The sequence below is a fragment of the Neovison vison genome, chromosome 2, assembly GCF_020171115.1.
Source record: "Neovison vison isolate M4711 chromosome 2, ASM_NN_V1, whole genome shotgun sequence".
In the NCBI taxonomy this organism is placed as follows: Eukaryota; Metazoa; Chordata; class Mammalia; order Carnivora; family Mustelidae; genus Neogale; species Neogale vison.
The window spans coordinates 99134728-99153804 of NC_058092.1; the positions used below are offsets into that span (position 1 = coordinate 99134728).

Genomic DNA, 19077 nt, shown 5'->3' on the forward strand with positions numbered 1-19077 from the left:
TATTTTTCACTATCATCGACAATACTATAGTTAACAACTTGGTGCATACAGATTTTTTTCTTATTTTGAATTTGATAGGATATGTTTCAAGGAATAGAATTTACTGAGTTACTGGAATGATTGTTTCAATGACTTTTGATATTCAAATGGTTTTTAATAGGTTATACTGGTTGTAAACCATATAGTATAACCACTATTGTGTGAAAATGATGGTTCCAAAATCTTTTAATTGTTTTGGGAATTAGCATTAATTTCTTTGATAATATAATAGATAAAAACAACTCATTGTTCTTATGATTTGTAATTTTTATTTTTTGGCTAAGCTTTGGAATTTTTTATGCTTACTTGCTCAAATTTCTTTTTTCTAATATTGCTTATATCTGTTCCCCATTAATATTTTGAGGTCTAAATTGTTTTCTTACTGATTTACTTAAGCTTTAAAAAAATATAGTAATCGTAGTAATCCCTTACCTTGCTTTATTTACAGTACATATTTCCCCCAACTTGTTTTCCTTTCACTTTGGGTAATTTTTTTGTTGTACATGAGTTTTTTCATTTTGTATAAGATCTAATTGTCTTTTTTTTGGGGGGGTAATTTTTCCTCTTGCTTTTCTACTTAGAAATTTGCTTGAAATCAAATATTAATCTTTTCTTTAGTTCTTTTTCAAATTGATATATTGATATTCAGTTTTTCTTTCTCTTTTTCAAATAATAAAAACATTTCAAGATAGCTTACTTCTTTTTTTTTTTTTTTTAAAGATTTTATTTTATTTATTTGTCAGAGAGAGAGGGAGAGCGAGCGAGCACAGGCAGACAGAGAGGCAGGGAGAGGCAGAGGGAGAAGCAGGCTCCCTGCCGAGCAAGGAGCCCGATATGGAACTTGATCCCAGGACACTGGGATTATGACCTGAGCTGAAGGCAGCTGCTTAACCAACTGAGCCACCCAGGCGTCCCAAGATAGCTTACTTCTTAACACAACTATGGATCTATGACTTGGGTTTTTATTTTTTTATTTTTTCCAATTTATTTATTTTCAGAAAAACAGTATTCGTTATTTTTTCACCACACCCAGTGCTCCATGCAAGCTGTGCCCTCTATAATACCCACCACCTGGTACCCCAACCTCCCACCCCCCCCCCACTTCAAACCCCTCAGATTGTTTTTCAGAGTCCATAGTCTCTCATGGTTCATCTCCCCTTCCAATTTACCCAAAAGCACATACCCTCCCCAATGTCCATAACCCTACCCCCCTTCTCCCAACCCCCCTCCCCCCAGCAACCCACAGTTTGTTTCGTGAGATTATGACTTGGGTTTTTTATATATAGTGTTTTCATGTTTATTTTCTAAGTAACATGTTTTTGTATTTTGTTTCCTTTTAATCCATTACTAATTTAGATGATTTTCAAATATTTGGGGGCTCTTGTTTGTACTTATAGTCTGAAGTATTAAGTTTTGTTTTTTTATATTTTGTTAACATTTAGGATTGAGATAATGTGAATAAAGTGCTATATAGGTTTGGAAAATCATCTTTTATTGTATTTCTATATTGATTGCTTTAGTTGTTTTTGCTCAATTTTCTCATTGAGAAGCAGCTGAGAAGTTGTTTTTAGGTTGGATCTCAGTGACTAAGGCACTGTACATTTTGAGGATAAAAAGTGAAGACTTAATTTGGGGAAAGGCTGCTTTTTATTTAAGAGAATTCAGATTATTTTGATTATATCTTTTTGTATATAGACTTATACAACTCTAAATATAAATATATAGGAAAAGTAAGAATATGTCAATTAAAAATTTAATACTCAGTTAAAGGGTAAATATCATGGATTCAGTTTTTACAAAGCCAATTATTCCATATGATCGAATAATATTCTGTGCATACAGCCTAAACCCAGCAACATATTAATGCTAGCCAGAGCAACTATAATTAGAAATAGCTTCAAGTATCTGAGACAAAAATACCATTGCATTCATGTGCAGCAGGCAGATTTTTAATTTAAAAAATTTTGAAAAGACAATATATGCATATGGCACAAAATTCAAAGCAACAAGGGGGAACACGGGGAAAGGAAACTACCTTCTCTTTGTCTTACAGGGGTATCACTGTGTCTTGTGTGTGTTTCCAGAGATACCCTCTCTCTATATAAGGATGTTTGTCTATGTAAATATCTCAGTCGTGTAGTCCTTCATTAAAATCACTTGCATTTATGTCCCTAATTTATTTGTATAAAATTATGACTACATCTTAGATGATGACTAATTTATGACTTCTTAAAGAAAAGAGTAAAGTGAAATCTTGAGTTAAATAAGTATTTCTTTTTTAATGGATTAAAGGATATAGATAATTAGTTTCAAATTAAATGTATAAGGTAATTAAGTGTAGGAGGGGAAGTATGCCTGTTGACAATAATACATGAAAAATTACTAAACAAAATAATTTAAACCAACAAAAAATATAATAATCAACCATTTTAAGAAATCCCAGAAAAGCAATAAAACAAAAATACGACATTTTTTTTTTATAATGTCACTCTTCCATTTCCTTTAAGAAATGAACTGGAATCTGTGAGAGAAGAATTAAAACAGAAAGGAGATGAAGTTAAATGTAAATTGGACAAGAGTGAAGAAAATGTATGTTATATTAATAAATTGTATACCAATTTCAAATCATAAAATCAACACCACATGTCTAAAAAAAATAAAGTATGCTATTGATATAGGGACTATTGTATGCAGTTGACCTTAAAGCAATAGGCAGCGTTAGTTTATTTTGCTTATATGGTTTATATGTAGAAGAAATAGTGGCATAATTACAAATTTCTTTCATAAATGCTTAATATTTAATGATGATATACATTTTTAGGCTAAAAGCATTCATATTTTAGTAGTAAAGAATGTACTGATAAATTGATAAGTTTGTGTTGTGCTTTGGTGGATATGATTTCAACAAATTGAGATAAGAAAGTTTTTAGGGAAGAATGTCACAAAAGTGAAATGGTACAAAGTATGTGACATGATTATAGTATATAGTATACATAGTGGGGAGAAGATTTGCCAAAATAGATGAAGCTAGATTGTGAAGGCCTTGACTGTGTTTTTTCATTCACTCACACGTATTATTAGCTATCTACCCGTGCCAGGCACTGTTCTCAGTGCCCAGTTTAGACTTCATTTTTTCTGGTGGATACTGTATGATTCAGTTAAGGTGGTTTTTTCTTAAAAAAATTATTACTAGGGAAGTCACATTTTAATTTCTAAGAATGGAATGGGAAAGATGTGAAAGGCACTGGAATTAGTTGGAAAGCTTTTTAAAAAAAGTGTCTTGAAAGCTCCGAAAAACATCTTGGAGAGGACTTTGCTCTAGTTTAATTTTACTTACTTATTCCTAAGTTAGTCATTGTGGTTAAGGGATAGAGTAATTTGGTGATGCCTGAGCTGTGTACCTGTCTACTCCTGGAGACAGATCAGCTTCCATCAAACTACATGGATTTAACAGGATTACTATGGGATTTACACTAACAGAGTCTTCTCAGGAAAGAATGGTGGCCAGACCAAAGTAGCTCCTCCTGGAGCCTATACAAGGAGCATCTAACCAAAAGTTGAGTCATGATACCTTCCTGGAAGAAGTGACATTTACTTTGAAACCTAAGATTAATAGAAATTACTGGAAGGCAGAGGGATGGACTCAAATATATCAGGGAATATTATAAGCACACACACACTACATACAGAGTATGAGAGAGTGTCATATTTGTTCATTTTTAATTTTTATTTTTTAAAGATTTTATTTATTTATTTGTCAGAGAGGGACCCAGTGAGAGAGGGAACACAAGCTGGAGGAGTGGGAGAGGGAGAAGCAGGCTTCCCACCAAGCAGGGAGCCCGATGTGGGACTCCATCCCAGGACACTGGGACCATGACCTGAGCCAAAGGCAGATGCTTAACAACTGAGCCAGCCAGGTACCTGGAGAATGTCATATTTAAAAAACCATGGAAAGTTCATCTTGACTGAAAAGTGGAGTTTAAAATAGTAGTAATAGTGGAGGGAGTAGGGAAAGCTGAAGGTAGAGATAAGCACGGGGAGATGAATGATAGGGGAAATGAACGTTGGGAGATATAAGGGAAGATTATTTAAGGCCCCATAAACTATATTTAGGAATTTGACATTATTGAAGAGTTTTGACATGAGGAGTGTCATATTTATTTTTAGAAAGCTGTAAGACTATCTTACAACTAAGATTCTAAGGATGAGATGAGCTAGGATTTTTAAGGGCTTACAGTATATCAGGAGCATTCTAGTTCTTTGTATATGTTCTCTTAGTTAACTGCAAGTTATTTTTGTCCTCATTTTATGAATTAAGAAATTGGGCCTCCAAAAGGTAAAAAAGTTTGAAAGGCTACATAACTAAGAAGTAGTAGTGCTGGCTTTCTGGCATTCTTTAAACTATACCACATTTTTTTTTCTTTCAAAAAGGTATTTTTCCTTTCAGTTTCATATTTATAAAAAAGGAATTTAATCTCCTGAAGATTTGCTATGTAATTTACTACTTTAAGATTTGCATCAGAGGCTGCTTCAAGACACTAATCATTTTGTGATGGGGAAAAAACATGAATTTGGTGTTTAAAGTAAAAATCATTTATCAAGAATTTAAATGTATTTTACCAATGTACAAGATATTAGTGATGAGTTAGGAAAAAAGCTCAAAATGCAAGACAAGTTGGCACATTTAATCTTTTTCCGTGGTTGGATTTCAATTTACTTACTGAAACAGTTTCCTAGAAAGAATCCATTTTGCAAGTAGTTCTCAGAAATTTACCTGACATTCAGTATACCTTTCCCCCTGCAACCCACTATCTTAGTTCAGACATTTATATTATTTCATACTTGCTTTCTCTGAGCTTATTTTCTCATCCCTAAAATGGAGATAATAATACCTGACTTTATCATTGGGTTGTTCTGAGGTTCAGATTAACAAGTGTTTGTGAAAGACAAGAAGATTATAGACATTTGACAACTTTAAAAAATTCAAGGTAGACTGAGAAAGTTAATAAAAATCACAAAATAATATTGGGCTAAAATTAAAAGTGATAAGCATTAACATAAAAGCATTAAAGACAATTTCTTTTTTAAAAAAGGATACAGAAATAAACTGGAAGTATGTATATTTTATAGAAATATAAGACTAAGTTTTATAATTCTATTTCTGAAAGATACTCAGAAGAAAATAGAAATTCTGTTAACATTTTAATATGATGGCAAATAATGTTTTTTAGGCACGCAACATTGAATGTGAAGTTTTAAAAAAAGAAAAACAAATGAAGATCTTAGAAAACAAGGTATTATCAAATTGCAAAAAGCATTTTTGAGAAAAGAGACTTTGTAGCAAAAGTATGACTACGTTCTTTAAGACCAGTCTTTACACTGTCCTGTACAAAGAGATATCAAATCTCTTTGAAGACTTTAAGGAATAATTTTGGATTTTTACTGCAGGTTTCTTTGAAGAAGCTCTGGGTTTAGGAGCTTTGTACAGTGCTTCAAAGAGCAAAAGTTTCATGAAATTCCTCTTTAGTTATCTCTTCCTTTCCCCAAATTTTACATTCTCAGCAGTTGCATTTGTTGGCAGAATCTTTAGAGTGGCAAGATGCTTTTAAAGATTATTGTTAGACATATTTCTCATTCATATAATCAAAGGAGCTACAGAAAATTTTCTGCTCCCTTTATGTGAAGTTGTGAAGTGTTTTTACTGTCTGACTGTCCATCACAATTCACTTCTCCTGTCTCCACATATTTATCCTAAACTTGACCTTCTTAACTATAGTAAGTAGTCCTCTGGAAAAGTTTAGTTCACTCTCTGAAGTTCTGACCTCTGATAATGCCATTTCTTCTTCCTAGAATTCTGGTGAGTAAAATTCTATGTTTCTATGCATGTGAATTGTTTCACTTAGAAATGAACTGTGATTGGGGAAAAAAAAAACCCCAAAACTATGGTAGTTCAAATCCTTTTCAAGAATTTTGGACATTCTACCAAATATATTTACCTTCATTATCCCTAAATTTGGAGATTGTTTAAATTCAAAAGGTGTGACAATTTATTTTAATTTTCATTGTCTTATGCAGAAAGAAGGGAGAGTGAGATGGGCAGTCAAATTACATTCAAAGTTGATAGTTTTGTGTCATTATTTCAGTAAGGTATACACTTATTTTTGGATTGTAGTAATGCCAGTTATAAAGATGGCTTTATAGGAATACCAGTGTCTGAAGTCCTTTCAGGTCTGATTCTGCTTTTTGTTCTTTCTGTTGATGTTTACTCATTGAGTCTCAATTCTTTGTTACTTTGTTTTTTTTTTTTTGTGTTGTTGTTATAATTCTTTGGAGTTTTATCTATGGGAATTCTTTGAGGCTTGTGTTGGAGTTTGTATCTTCCCAAAAAGATTGTCTTGGGATCACTGTTCACCAGGAACCATTTTAAATTAAATTCTCCATTTTAGGTTTTTCCAAATCATAGAGATAGCATGAATTTAGGCTATAAACTCATATAAGGCTACCTCATGGCTACAAATTCTCAGGGAAGATTTTGATAACTTTCACTCAGTGCTAGCATCAAGACAGACAAGTTTTATTGTGACCCTTCTGTGTGGCAGATTTATTTTTTAAAAATATTTTCATTGAAAAAAATTATTTTCATTGAATAGGTAGTCTTTTGAGTTTGTGGCTTTATGCAGGGTTGTCTTATTGAATTCCTTACCTTTAGTGAGCTCTAAGTTTTATCTTCTATCTCCCTTACACTAGGTAGTTTCAGCAGATGTCCATAACTGGCTTTGGTGCTACCCCAAACTTGCTACTATTACTTTAAAGTTATAATTTCAAGTAAGCAGGTTCCTCATTTTGTAGCCATTTCCTTTTAAATTATTTTTTTATCAGGAAGGTTGTTCAGAATATACAGGTGGCTTTTTGGCCAGAATTGGAAATCCTTGATTTTTAAAAGAAAGTTAAAACTGTATATACAAATAATTGCACCTACTAATGTATTTATACCAGTAAAATTGGCATGAAAATCACCAAAATGTCTCTCATTTTTCTGTAACTTTTCTTCCTTTGTTTTCTTTTGAGTTTTCTGAAATAGACTTTAGGGGTTGGGCATATTAAAAATAAGATTATTAAGCAGCTGTGCCATGTATTACTCAGTTTTAGAATAATAGCTGATTATGACTACACATGGGTTTTGCAGTAAAAATATTTAATAGAGTATTTTGTGCTGAAAGATTAAATTTTTTTTTCCATTAGAATTTCTTTTTACTTTGATGGAAATTTGTACAACTTACATTATCTATAATGTTTTAGAAATCTGTTCTGCTTTTACGGTAGTCCAGTTATTTCTTAGCCTAATGCCTCTTAGTCCAATCATGCATGTGTACTGAGGTGAAATAGTCTCCCAAAGTGTGATATAAAAGTGTTAGGTGGTATTTCTATAAGAGGAGTTAGAATGCAGTTATGAGGAGATAGAGTATCACATTATTCCCCTTTCCCAAATATAAAAGTAAAAGAGACTCAGAAATGAGAAATGAGGAGTAATGAGTAAGGATGAAGGCAAATTACAGTTAATCTTACCTCTGGCTATAGCTTTTCAAAATCTAATTCATAATACAATTAAGTCTTCTATATAGGATTGAACAAAAGGCACATTTTCCTTAAAGTAATTGAATTCATGTGTTCTTTAAGTAGGTTAAGAAATGTGAAGAATTTCAAAAAAAAAAAAGAAATGTGAAGAATTTCAAATTTCTATTGAGAAAAATCTTTATTAAAATTTACTTGATCACATAATTTTAGACAGTAATGGAATTACTAAACTACATAATTTTTGAAGTGACCTTTACTTTATTTTATGCAATATTTTTATTAGTTTAAAGTTACTTATTTTGACTAGAATATTGAATAAAATAATTATAATTTCTCATAATTTTTTAGTGTAACAATTTAAGGAAACAAGTTGAGAATAAAAGCAAATGTATTGAAGAACTCCAGCAGGAGGTAGGTACTGATTCTCCAAATTAAACTATTAGAAAACTAATTTTTTCACTACATTTTTAGAGAATAATGCTTTCTTTTCTTTTAGTAATTTCAGTCTAAGTCAGTGGCAATGCAAAATGGAATCATGTTGTTACTAAGCATAATTCTTTAATTTTTTACAGAATAAGGCCTTAAAAAAAAAGGGCACAGCAGAAAGCAAGCAACTGAATATTTATGAGATAAAGGTATTTGGAATATTTATTTTTGTTTCTAAAATACTAGTAAGTAGATGAAAACTTAGGAATTTCGTACTCTTATATTATAGCAGTTATTTTCAAAAATTCTTTTGAGATTGTAGGAATCATTCTTTTTAATAGAGTGCTTGTCTGTGACTTAGCTGTATCAGAACAATCTAAGCAGCTTAAATATATGATTTAAGAGTATATGTGTATATTCATATTCCTTACCCATACTTTCAAATTTGAGATTGAGTAGGTTTGGAGTAGAGCCTTGGAATCTACATATTATAGAAGGTCTATATATGGTTATCCTGCTACATTGATTTTACAGAAAAAAATTAAAGTTAAGGAATGTCAGCTCATGATGTCAAGAGCCCTAATTTGTTTATTATCATATTCCTAAGTCCTTGAATAGCAACTGAAAGTAAGTATTCAAATAGTTTTTGAGTCTTGAATGGAAAACAGTAGTTCTTAGTATTTGAAGGATGTTCATTTTCTAGGAAAACAAAAATCTTATACCTTCCTTTAATACTATTTGAGATTAAAAATATAGAAACATTGTGTTAAAAATGAAAAGAATTCTCAAACTTCTGGAATCATATAGAAAAGTAACTAACATATATCCTGTAATTCAGCCTACTATAGGTAGAATCAAGAGAAATACACAAAATATTCATAGCAGCATTAGTTGTGGTAGCCCTAAAATGAAGATGACACAGAAAACCATTAATAGTATTAAAAATAAGTCAATAGGAAATCACTCTAAGGTAACCCAGATGTTGGAATTAGGAGATAAGAGCATATATGTAGTTTTTATAAGTATATTCAAAGATGAAAAGGAGGGTATGTTTATAATGAATAAATGGAGAATCTCAGTGAAGAAATAGAAACTTTAAAAAAGCATCAGAGAGATTCCCAAGATGGCGAAGGAGTGGGGGACTCCATTTCAACCAGTCCCCTGAGTTTAGCTAGAATTGCCAAGGAAATGTTGAAAAACAAAGCTGGGGGCCTCACATTGCCTGATTTCAAGTTATATTATAAAGCTGTGATCACTAAGACAGCATGGTACTGGCACAAAAACAGGTACATAGACCAATGGAACAGAATAGAAAGCCTAGATATGGACCTACAACTCTGTGGTCAAAGCAGGGAAAAATATCTAATGGAAAAAAGACAGTCTCTCCAATAAATGGTGCTGGGAAAATTGGACAGCTATATAGAGAAAAATGAAACTCGACTATTCCCTTATACCATACACAAAGATAAACTCAATTGAATGAAAGACCTCAGTGTGAGGCAGGAATCCATCAAAAGCCTAGAGGAGAACAGAGGCAATAACCTCTTTGACATCGGCCACAGCAACTTCTTTCAAAACATGTCTCCAAAGGCAAAGGAAACAAAAGCAAAAATGAACTTTTGGGACTTCATCAAGATCAAAAGATTCTGCATGGCAAAGGAAACAGTCAACAAAACAAAGAGGCAACCCACGGAATGGGAGAAGATATTTGCAAATGACAGTACAGACAAAAGGTTGATATCCAGGATCTATAATGAACTCCTCAAACTCAACACACACGAAACAGGCAAACACGTCAAAAAATGGGCAGAAGATATGAACAGACACTTCTCCAATCAAGACATACAAATGGCTATCAGACACATGAAAAAATGTTCATCATCATTAGCTCTCAGGGAGATTCAAATTAAAACCACATTGAGATATCACCTTATACCAGTTAGAATGGCCAAAATTAACAAAACAGGAAACAACATGTGTTGGAGAGGATGTGGAGAAAGGGGAACCCTCTTACACTGTTGGTGGGAATGCAGGTTGGTGCAGCCTCTTTGGAGAACAGTGTGGAGATTCCTCAAGAAATTAAAAATAGAGCTTCCCTATGACCCTGCAATTGCACTCCTGGGTATTTACCCTAAAGATACAGATGTCGTAAAAAGAAGGGCCATCTGTACCCCAATGTTTATAGCAGCAATGGCCATGGTCGCCAAACTATGGAAAGAACCAAGATGCCCTTCAACGGATGAATGGATAAGGAAGATGTGGTCCATATACACTATGGAGTATTATGCCTCCATCAGAAAGGATGAGTACCCAACTTTTGTAGCAACATGGACGGGACTGGAAGAGATTATGCTGAGTGAAATAAGTCAAGCAGAGAGAGTCAATTATCATATGGTTTCACTTATTTGTGGAGCATAACAAATAGCATGGAGGACAAGGGGCGTTAGAGAGGAGTAGGGAATTTGGGTAAATTGGAAGGGGAGGTGACCCATGAGAGACTATGGACTCTGAAAAACAATCTGAGGGGTTTGAAGTGGCGGGGGGGTGGGAGGTTGGGGTACCAGGTGGTGGGTATTATAGAGGGCACGGCTTGCATGGAGCACTGGGTGTGGTGAAAAAATAATGAATACTGTTTTTCTGAAAATAAATAAATTGGAAAAAAAAAGAAGGTGTGGTCCATATACAATGGAATATTACTCAGCCATCAGAAAGGATGAATACCCAACTTTTGCAACAACATGGATGGGACTGGAGGAGATTATGCTGAGTGAAATAAGTCAAACACAGAAAGTCTAAATTATCATACAGTTTCATTTATTTGTGGAATATTAGGAATGGCATGGAGGACATTACAAGAAGGAAGGGAAAAATGAAGGGGGGGGGAATCAGAAGGGGAAATGAACCATGAGAGACTATGGACTCCAGGAAACAAATGGAGGGTTTTAGAAGGGAGGAGGGTGGGGCGTGGTTGAACCCAGTGATGTGTGTTAAGGACGGCATGGATTGCATGGAGCTTTGGGTGTTGTACACAAACAATTAATCATGGAACAGTATATCAAAAACAAATGATTTACTGTATGATAAGTAACATAAAACAATAAAAATAGGTAAAAAAACAAACAATATATAATTATTCAGTAGAGCTATAAAGAAGAGCAAGGATTAGAAAAAGCAGAGATTAGAATGGAGATTAGAATAGGTAAAAGGAAGGGGGAAATGGAGGGGAAACGTTGTATAACGTTTCCAGTTAAGTAAGATAAATTAGTTCTAGATGTCTGCTGTACAGCACAGTACCTGTAGTTAACAATATTATATTGTGAACTTATAAATTTGTGAAGAGGATAGATCTCATGTTAAATTGTTTTTATGGTAGAAAACAGAGGGCTAGAAGAAACTTTTGGAGGTGATACATTATGTATATTAATTGTGATGGTTTCATGGTGTATGCATATATCTAAACTAATCAAATTGTGAACATTAAATATGCATAGTTTTTTTGTGTGTATCCATTATACCTCAATAAAGCTGTTTTTTAAAAAGACTATGCTTTTTTTTAAAAAAAATATTTTATTTTATTATTTGACAGACAGAGATCACAAGTAGACAGAGAGAGGGGGAAGCAGGCTCCCTGCTGAGCAAAGAGCCTGATGTGGGACTCGATCCCAAGACCCTGAGATCATGACCTGAGCCAAAGGCAGAGACTTAACCCACTGAGCCACCCAGGCGCCTAGAACATGCTTTTACTTTGAATTACATGGGTGTTCTATCCAAATGGAATAGTCACTGTAACAAAACCTGAACCTCAGAACAAATAATTTAAATATTGCTGAGATATAGATCATAAATGAAAATATGGCTACTTTAAAAATATTACTTGTCAGACTAAATATGTATTTTAGGGGTTTTGTGAAAAATCACATCTCACCCTATGAAAACTGTAAGGAAAATGATCCAGCCATGATTTCAATGAATAAGTAATGTTTTAAGAGTCACAGAACCACAAAGTGAATATAGAATATTTTCAAGTAGTGCACATTTATTAATGTTAATGCTATTTTCTTTACTCAAAGGTCAGTAAATTAGAATTAGAACTAGAAGGTGCCAAACAGAAATTTAAGGAAATGACTGACAGCTATCAAAAAAAAATTGAGGACAAAAAGATATCAGAAGAAAATCTTTTAGAAGAGGTAGGAAAAACTAAATATGTTTGAAAATTTGTTTTATTAAAACTATTTATTAGCATTTTAAGAGAAAAGCAATTCTGAAGTTATAATTTTTAAAAGATTTAATAAATTTATATGTGACAGTTAAAAAGTATCTTTGTTATTCTAAGTATTTGTGTATTCAGTAATGTATTATTTTGAAAAGATTAAGTGGTCATTATAGTGTTATACTATCATCGCACTTGATAGGACACCCTAAAATAAACCCAAACAGTAATGCATCTTTTACTTGGCTTTCCTAATTTCCTGGTGTTTGATTTCTGCATTTTATGTAACTAGTATATATGGTCTTTGCATTTAAGTTAAATTTGTTTTCTGTGCATTAATTTTAAGAAATACTTTATTTGATAGGTTGAGAAAGCAAAAGTAATAGCCAATGAAGCAGTAAAATTACAGAAAGAAATTGATATACGATGTCAACATAAAATAGCTGAAATGGTAGCACTTATGGAAAAACACAAGGTAATGTGTGTGTGTAATGAGAACTATTAATTGCAGCCATATTTATGCATAAAGATGGTGAAATCAAGATAGCAGTCTGATTTGTCAGAAAATTTGCAATAATGACGGATTAGAATACTCTTGAACTTCCGTTTCTCTAAGTTTAGGTCTTAACCACACAAAGCTGAGTTTGAGTGTTCCTTCCTTGAGAATCCCTCTCTTTGTCATCTGTTATGCATGGAAGTAATCACTTTTCTTCTGAATTTTCCTAATACTCTTCTTATAGCACTTTACACCTTTTATTTATTTAAGTACATCCCCAGAATATGTATCTGGTAAAGGATATAAATATATCCATTATGTGTGTCTAACACACATTAGGCTAAACAAATTTTTATCAATGGTATAAATAGATGAAAGACTTCATGTTTGTTGTTTGTCCTTTTTTGTTGTTGTTGTTATAAAAGTAATCATTCTGTTACTGAATTCAGCTTTATTCCCTTCAAGATCTGGAATAAGAGGTGGGCTATACCTACCTATTCATCCTTAAAATTGTTGGTGGGATATAACATATGAGGTAGCCAATGAGGATTAAACATATTTTAATAGTATTTTAAAAATTCATAAAAATACTGTGAACTCAGAGATTTAAACATATTTGGTATGTCTCAATCCAGTCTAATCCTTGACACCCAAATTTTTCCCTTTTTGGCCAGTGGGAGACTCTTCAAACTAGCTGGCCAGTCCTTTTGACTTGACCGCTTTTTTGCTTTCTATTATAACAACATGTTCAAGACTCGTCTTGTATTTCCTGCCCCAGATTTGGGTCTGGAATCAGTTACTCTTCTAAGAGGTTGGTGTTTATAGCCTTTTTTAAAATTATGCAACTCAACATTTCCAGTTAAAAATAATTTTTTTGTTGTTCTTGTGTTTGACTATTTTCAAGACTGTTTTCTATGTTTTCATTGTTTATTTGAATAAAAATGACTTAAAAATTAGAGAAAAGGTCAAATATATATATAAATAATGGAATTTATTGACATTTTCTGTGAATATAAAATGTATAAGGATACTAGTAGTATTAAAACATAATATATGGGGCGCCTGGGTGGCTCAGTGGGTTAAAGCCTCTGCCTTTGGCTCAGGTCATGATCCCGGGGTCCTGGGATTGAGCCCCACATCAGGCTCTCTACTCAGCGGGAGCCTGCTTCCCCACCCCTCTCTCTGCCTGCCTCTCTGCCTACTTGTGATCTCTGTTAAATAAATAAATAAACATCTTTTTAAAAAAACCATAATTTATTTGTGTTCTAATATACTTAAAAAATTTTCTCTGTTTAATATAGCACCAATATGATAAAATAGTTGAAGAAAGAGACTCAGAACTAGGACTTTATAAAAGCAAAGAACAAGAACAGTCATCAGTGAAAGCATCTTTGGTGAGATACAGAACAAATAGCAATAAAGCCAATTTTCATATCAGCATGACTGATGGTAAAGAATAATATTAAATAAAACCATAATTTTTGATCTGTAGAATCAAAGAATTTAGATTTAAAAAAGATCTTACAGGTGTTATAGTTAAATGGTTTTCCAGTTTTCTGAAATGTAAGATAAACTCTTCTTTTCAAATGAATAAATACAAACTCCAGTTACAAATAAATTTGGAGCTTGATAGAGATTGGGAGAGGAAGAATGGGATAGATTGGGAGAAGGTGAGAAGGAGAGATACATAGTGTTAAATATTTCTTTAGAAAACTATAAAAATTTGTCTAAATGAAATCTTTAGTCATGTTCAACTAGCAGCCTGAATATCAGTCAGTAAAGTAAGCACTGGGTGTTATACACAACTAATGAAACTTTGAACACTACATAAATAACTGATGAGGTACGATATGTTAGCTAACTGAACATAGTAAAAAAGTATATATATTTTATGAGTGAATTTATTTCTCTGTAAAACTAAATATATATGAAGCATTAGCATTTTCACTGTTTTGAGAAATATATGGATACACTATAAATTTCATGTTTTTTTTTCCTTTAGGAGTCTGAATTGTCTGATCTCAAAAATGAACTTTTGTCTGTTAAGAAACAACTTGAAATTGAAAGAGAAGAAAAGGTAGGTTTTGTGGCATTATAGGTAAAGTAGCTAATAATATTTAGGTGCAACTTTCTGGGTTTTCTTAGTTTAATTTTTTTAACTGAAATATAACTGCAACTTTTTTTAAAAAGATTTTATTTATTTATTTGGCAGAAAGAGGGGAGCACAAGCAGGGGGAACAGCAGGCCAAGGGAGAGGAGAAGCAGACTCCCCACCAAGCAGGGAACCTGATGTGGGGCTTGATCCCAGGACCCTGGGATCATGACCTGAGGTGAAGGCAGACACTTAACTGACTGAGCCACCCAGGCACCCCTAACTGCAACTTTTTATAAATATTAGGAAATATATTTTGGTAATTATGATTAAAACATCTAGTTTTTTTCAGAAGTATGTAGTGTATTCCTTTGTTTAAATATTGAACAAATATAAATACAAGCATGCTTTAAGAGTAGAAGTGCTTTTAGATATTAGTACTTGGGAAATATTATCTCATATTATAAAATGCTTACATATTTAGATGTGTTTTTAAACTATTCATTACATTTCAGAAAAAAATAATGCCTTATATTAGTGTAGTGTTTTGCACTTTACAAAATGAATTGACTTACTTTAAAATGACAAATACCATTTATCCTTTTACTTTCTATAGGACAGATTACCATGCTGACTATCCTACTTACATCTATTTAATTCTTACAACGGTGCTAAAAGCAATACTTATTACCTTCATTTTTATAGAGGTTAGGTTATTTATTCATGATCACGTAGTAAAAAAGTAGAATGGCTTAGAATTCAGTCTAGATCTTGCATGTTTCTAAAACCTGTTCTCTTAATCACTCAGCAACAGCCTAAGTAACATGCACCTTCAATTTCAAGATCCTTTCTGTTCACTTTGTTTCCTATACTTAATTCCTTTCTTCCTTTCTCCGCTATGGAAAATCTGACACATTTTTCATATTAAAATTTGATGAATTTCATTTCATCAAAGGTGAACTTACTGTATATAAGTATTCTCATAGCACTTTGTTTTTATATCAAAATAGTTATATCAGTCTGTACTTCCATTATATTTCAAGCTGTTTAGAGGTAAGGATTCTATCTTATTTATTTTTGTTTTCCCTTTACCTGAGAACAGTTCTTTGAAAATTTTCTGTTTTAATGAATGTTGTCAAAGGAATGACTAAATGTCTCTCTCTTCACCTATACTAGTAATATACTTACCTTTATCCTACTGTTGCAGTGGAAGAAGAGGACTCCTTCACTTTAACTACTCTTAATGTTCTTTTTTTCCAAATGTTTTCCATATGTATTGAGATACACTTAACATACAGTCCTGTACAAATTTAAGTTATGCAGTGTGATTTGATCTGTATATATTGTGAAATGATTACCACAATACATTTAGTTACTATCCATCATTTCATATAGATGCAAAAAAAAGGAAAAAAATGTTCTTTTCCTCATGATAAGAATGCTCAGCATTTACTCCCTTAACTCTCAAATATACCATATAGCAGTGTTAACTATAATCATTGTGTTATAAACTACATCCTTAGTACTTATTTATCTTTTAACTCATACAAAGGTACAAACCTTTGGCCACCTTTATCTAATTTCTGAACCCCAACATCTCTGCCCCTGGTAACCACAAATCTGATCTCTTTTTCTATGAGTTATTTCTTTAATTTTAGACAACATATAAATAAGAACATACAAATATTGCTTTCTCTGTTGGACTTAAATCATTTAGCAAAATGCTCTCCAGATCCATTCATGTTATTGCAAATGGCAGGATTTCCTTTCTTTATGGCTAAATAATATTTCTCTGTGTGTGTGCGTATCATACTTACCTTATCCATTAATCTGTTGGTATCACTTAGGTTGTTTCTATATCTTGGATACTGGAAATAATGCTGCAGTGAACATGTGGGTGCAGATTCTCTTCAGCATGATGTTTTTGTTTGTTTTGGATATATACCCAGAAGTGTAATTACTGAATCATATGGTAGTTTCATTAATTTTTTGAAGACTTTCTTACAGTTTATAGTGGCTATACCTGTTTATAATCCCACCAACAGTGCACAGGAGGCTTCTTTTTTCTTTTTTTCTTTTCCCTTTCTTTTTCTTTATTTTTTTTTAAAGTTTTTATATTCTAGTCAACATATAGTATAATATGGGTTTCAGGAGTAGAATTTAGTGATTCATCACTTACATATTACACCCAGGGCTCATCACAACAAGTGCCCTTCTTAATACATATCATTCATTTAGCCCATCCCCAACCCACCTCCCCTCCAGCAACTGCCATTTTGTTTTCTGTAGTTAAAAGTCTGTTTTATGGTCTCTCTTTTTCCCCAAATGTTAATCTGTTTGATTTCCTAAATTCCACATATGAGTGAAATCATACGGTATTTGTCTTTCTCTGAGTGACTTATTTTGCTTAGCACAATACACTCTAGCTCCATCTACATCATTGCAAATGGCAAGATTTCAATCTTTTTGATGGCTGAGTAATATTCCATTTTTATATACACCACATCTTTATCCATTCATCAGTTGATGGACACTAGGGCTGTTTTCATAATTTGACTATTGTTGATAACATTGATATAAACATCAGGGTACATGTGTCTCTTCAAATCTGTATTTTTGTTTCCTTTGGGCAAATATATAGTAGTGCAATTGCTGGATTATAGGATAGTTCTATTTTTAAATTTTTGAGGGAACCTCCATACTGTTTTCCTGAGTGGCTATACCAGTTTGCATTCCCATCAACAGTGTAAGAGGGTTCCCTTTTCTCTGCATCCTCACCAACATCTGAGGTTTCCTGTGTTAATTTTAGCTATCCTGAAAGGTGTGAGGTGATATCTCATTATAGTTTTGATTTGCCTTTCCTTAATGATGAGTGATGTTGAGCATCTTTTCATGTGTCTGTTAAACATCTGGATGTCTTTGGAAAAATGTTTATTCATGTCTTCTGCCCTTTTTAAAACTGGATTATTTGTTTTTGGGGTGTTGAATTTGTTAAGTTCTTCATAGATAGTGGATACTAACCCTTTATTGGATATGTCAATTGCAAATATCTTCTTCCATTCCACTGTGCAGAAGCTTTATATCTGTGCAGAAGCTTTATATCTGAAATCCCAGTAGTTTAGTTTCATTTTTGTTTCTTTTGCCTCCAGCAACATGTCTAGTAAGAACTTGCTATGACTGAGGTCAAAGAGGTTGCTGCCTGTATTCTCCTCTAAGAGTCCGATAGTTTCCTGTCTCAAATTTAGGTCTTTCATTCATTTTGAATTTATTTATGTGTAGAGTGTAATAAAGTGGTCCAATTTGATTCTACTGCATGTTGCTGTCCAACTTTCCCAACACCATTTGTTAAAGAGATTGTCCTTTTTTCCATTGGATATTCTTAACCGCTTTGTCAAAGATTAGTTGATGATATGGTTGTGGGTCCAATTCCGGGTTTTCTATTCTGTTCCATTGATCTATGTATCTGTTTTTGTGCCAGTACCATACTTTTTTGATGACTACAGCTTTTTAATATAACTAGAAGTCTGAAATTGTGATGTGTCCAGCTTTGCCTTTCTTTTTCAAGATTGCTTTGGCCATTGGGGTCTTATGGTTCCATACAAATTTTAGGATTGTTTATTCTTTTTTTTTTCAGTTTTTTTAATTATTTTTTTAAAATTGTGTTATGTGAGTCACCATGCAATATGTCATTAGTTTTCGATGTAGTGTTCCAAGATTCATTGTTTACAGATAACAGTCAGTGCTCCATGCAATCCATGCCCTCCTTAATATCCACCACCAGGCTTACCCATCCCCCATCCACCTCCCCTCTAAAACCCTCAGTTTGTTTCTCGGAGTCCACAGTTTCTCAAGGTTCATCTCCCCTTCCATTTCCTCCCCTTCACTTTTCCTTCCCATCTCCTAATGGCCTCCATGTTATTCCTTATGTTCCACAAGTCAGTGAAACCATATGATAATTAACTGTCTTTGCTTGACTTATTTCACTCAGCATAATTCTAGCTCTGTGACAAATGCTAATGGTGTTTTCTAGGGATTGCATTAAATGTATAGATTGCTCTAGATAGTATAGGTATTTTAACAGTATTTTTTCTTCCAGTTCATGAACAGAGAATGTATTTCCATTACTTTGTGTCATCTTCAGGTCCTTTCATAAGTGTTCTATATTTTTGAGAGTATAGATCTTTTACCTCTTTGGTTGGGTTTATTCCTAGGTATCTTCTTGTTTTGGTGCAGTTGTAA

General features: G+C 33.0%; 1 protein-coding gene across 2 annotated transcripts in view; it reads left to right on the plus strand.

Annotated features, from left to right (window-relative positions):
* SYCP1 (synaptonemal complex protein 1) overlaps nt 1-19077 on the plus strand; it is a 131626-nt gene that overhangs the window by 81028 nt on the left and 31521 nt on the right. Inside the window, exons 20-26 of one of the 2 annotated variants that reach the window (XM_044236488.1) lie at nt 2547-2628; nt 7963-8025; nt 8187-8249; nt 12111-12227; nt 12615-12725; nt 14048-14140; nt 14749-14823. In XM_044236488.1, the coding sequence (XP_044092423.1) occupies nt 2547-2628; nt 7963-8025; nt 8187-8249; nt 12111-12227; nt 12615-12725; nt 14048-14140; nt 14749-14823 (604 nt within the window). The remainder of the gene's footprint in view (nt 1-2546; nt 2629-7962; nt 8026-8186; nt 8250-12110; nt 12228-12614; nt 12726-14047; nt 14141-14748; nt 14824-19077) is intronic. The other variant, XM_044236489.1, reaches the window with a different exon arrangement.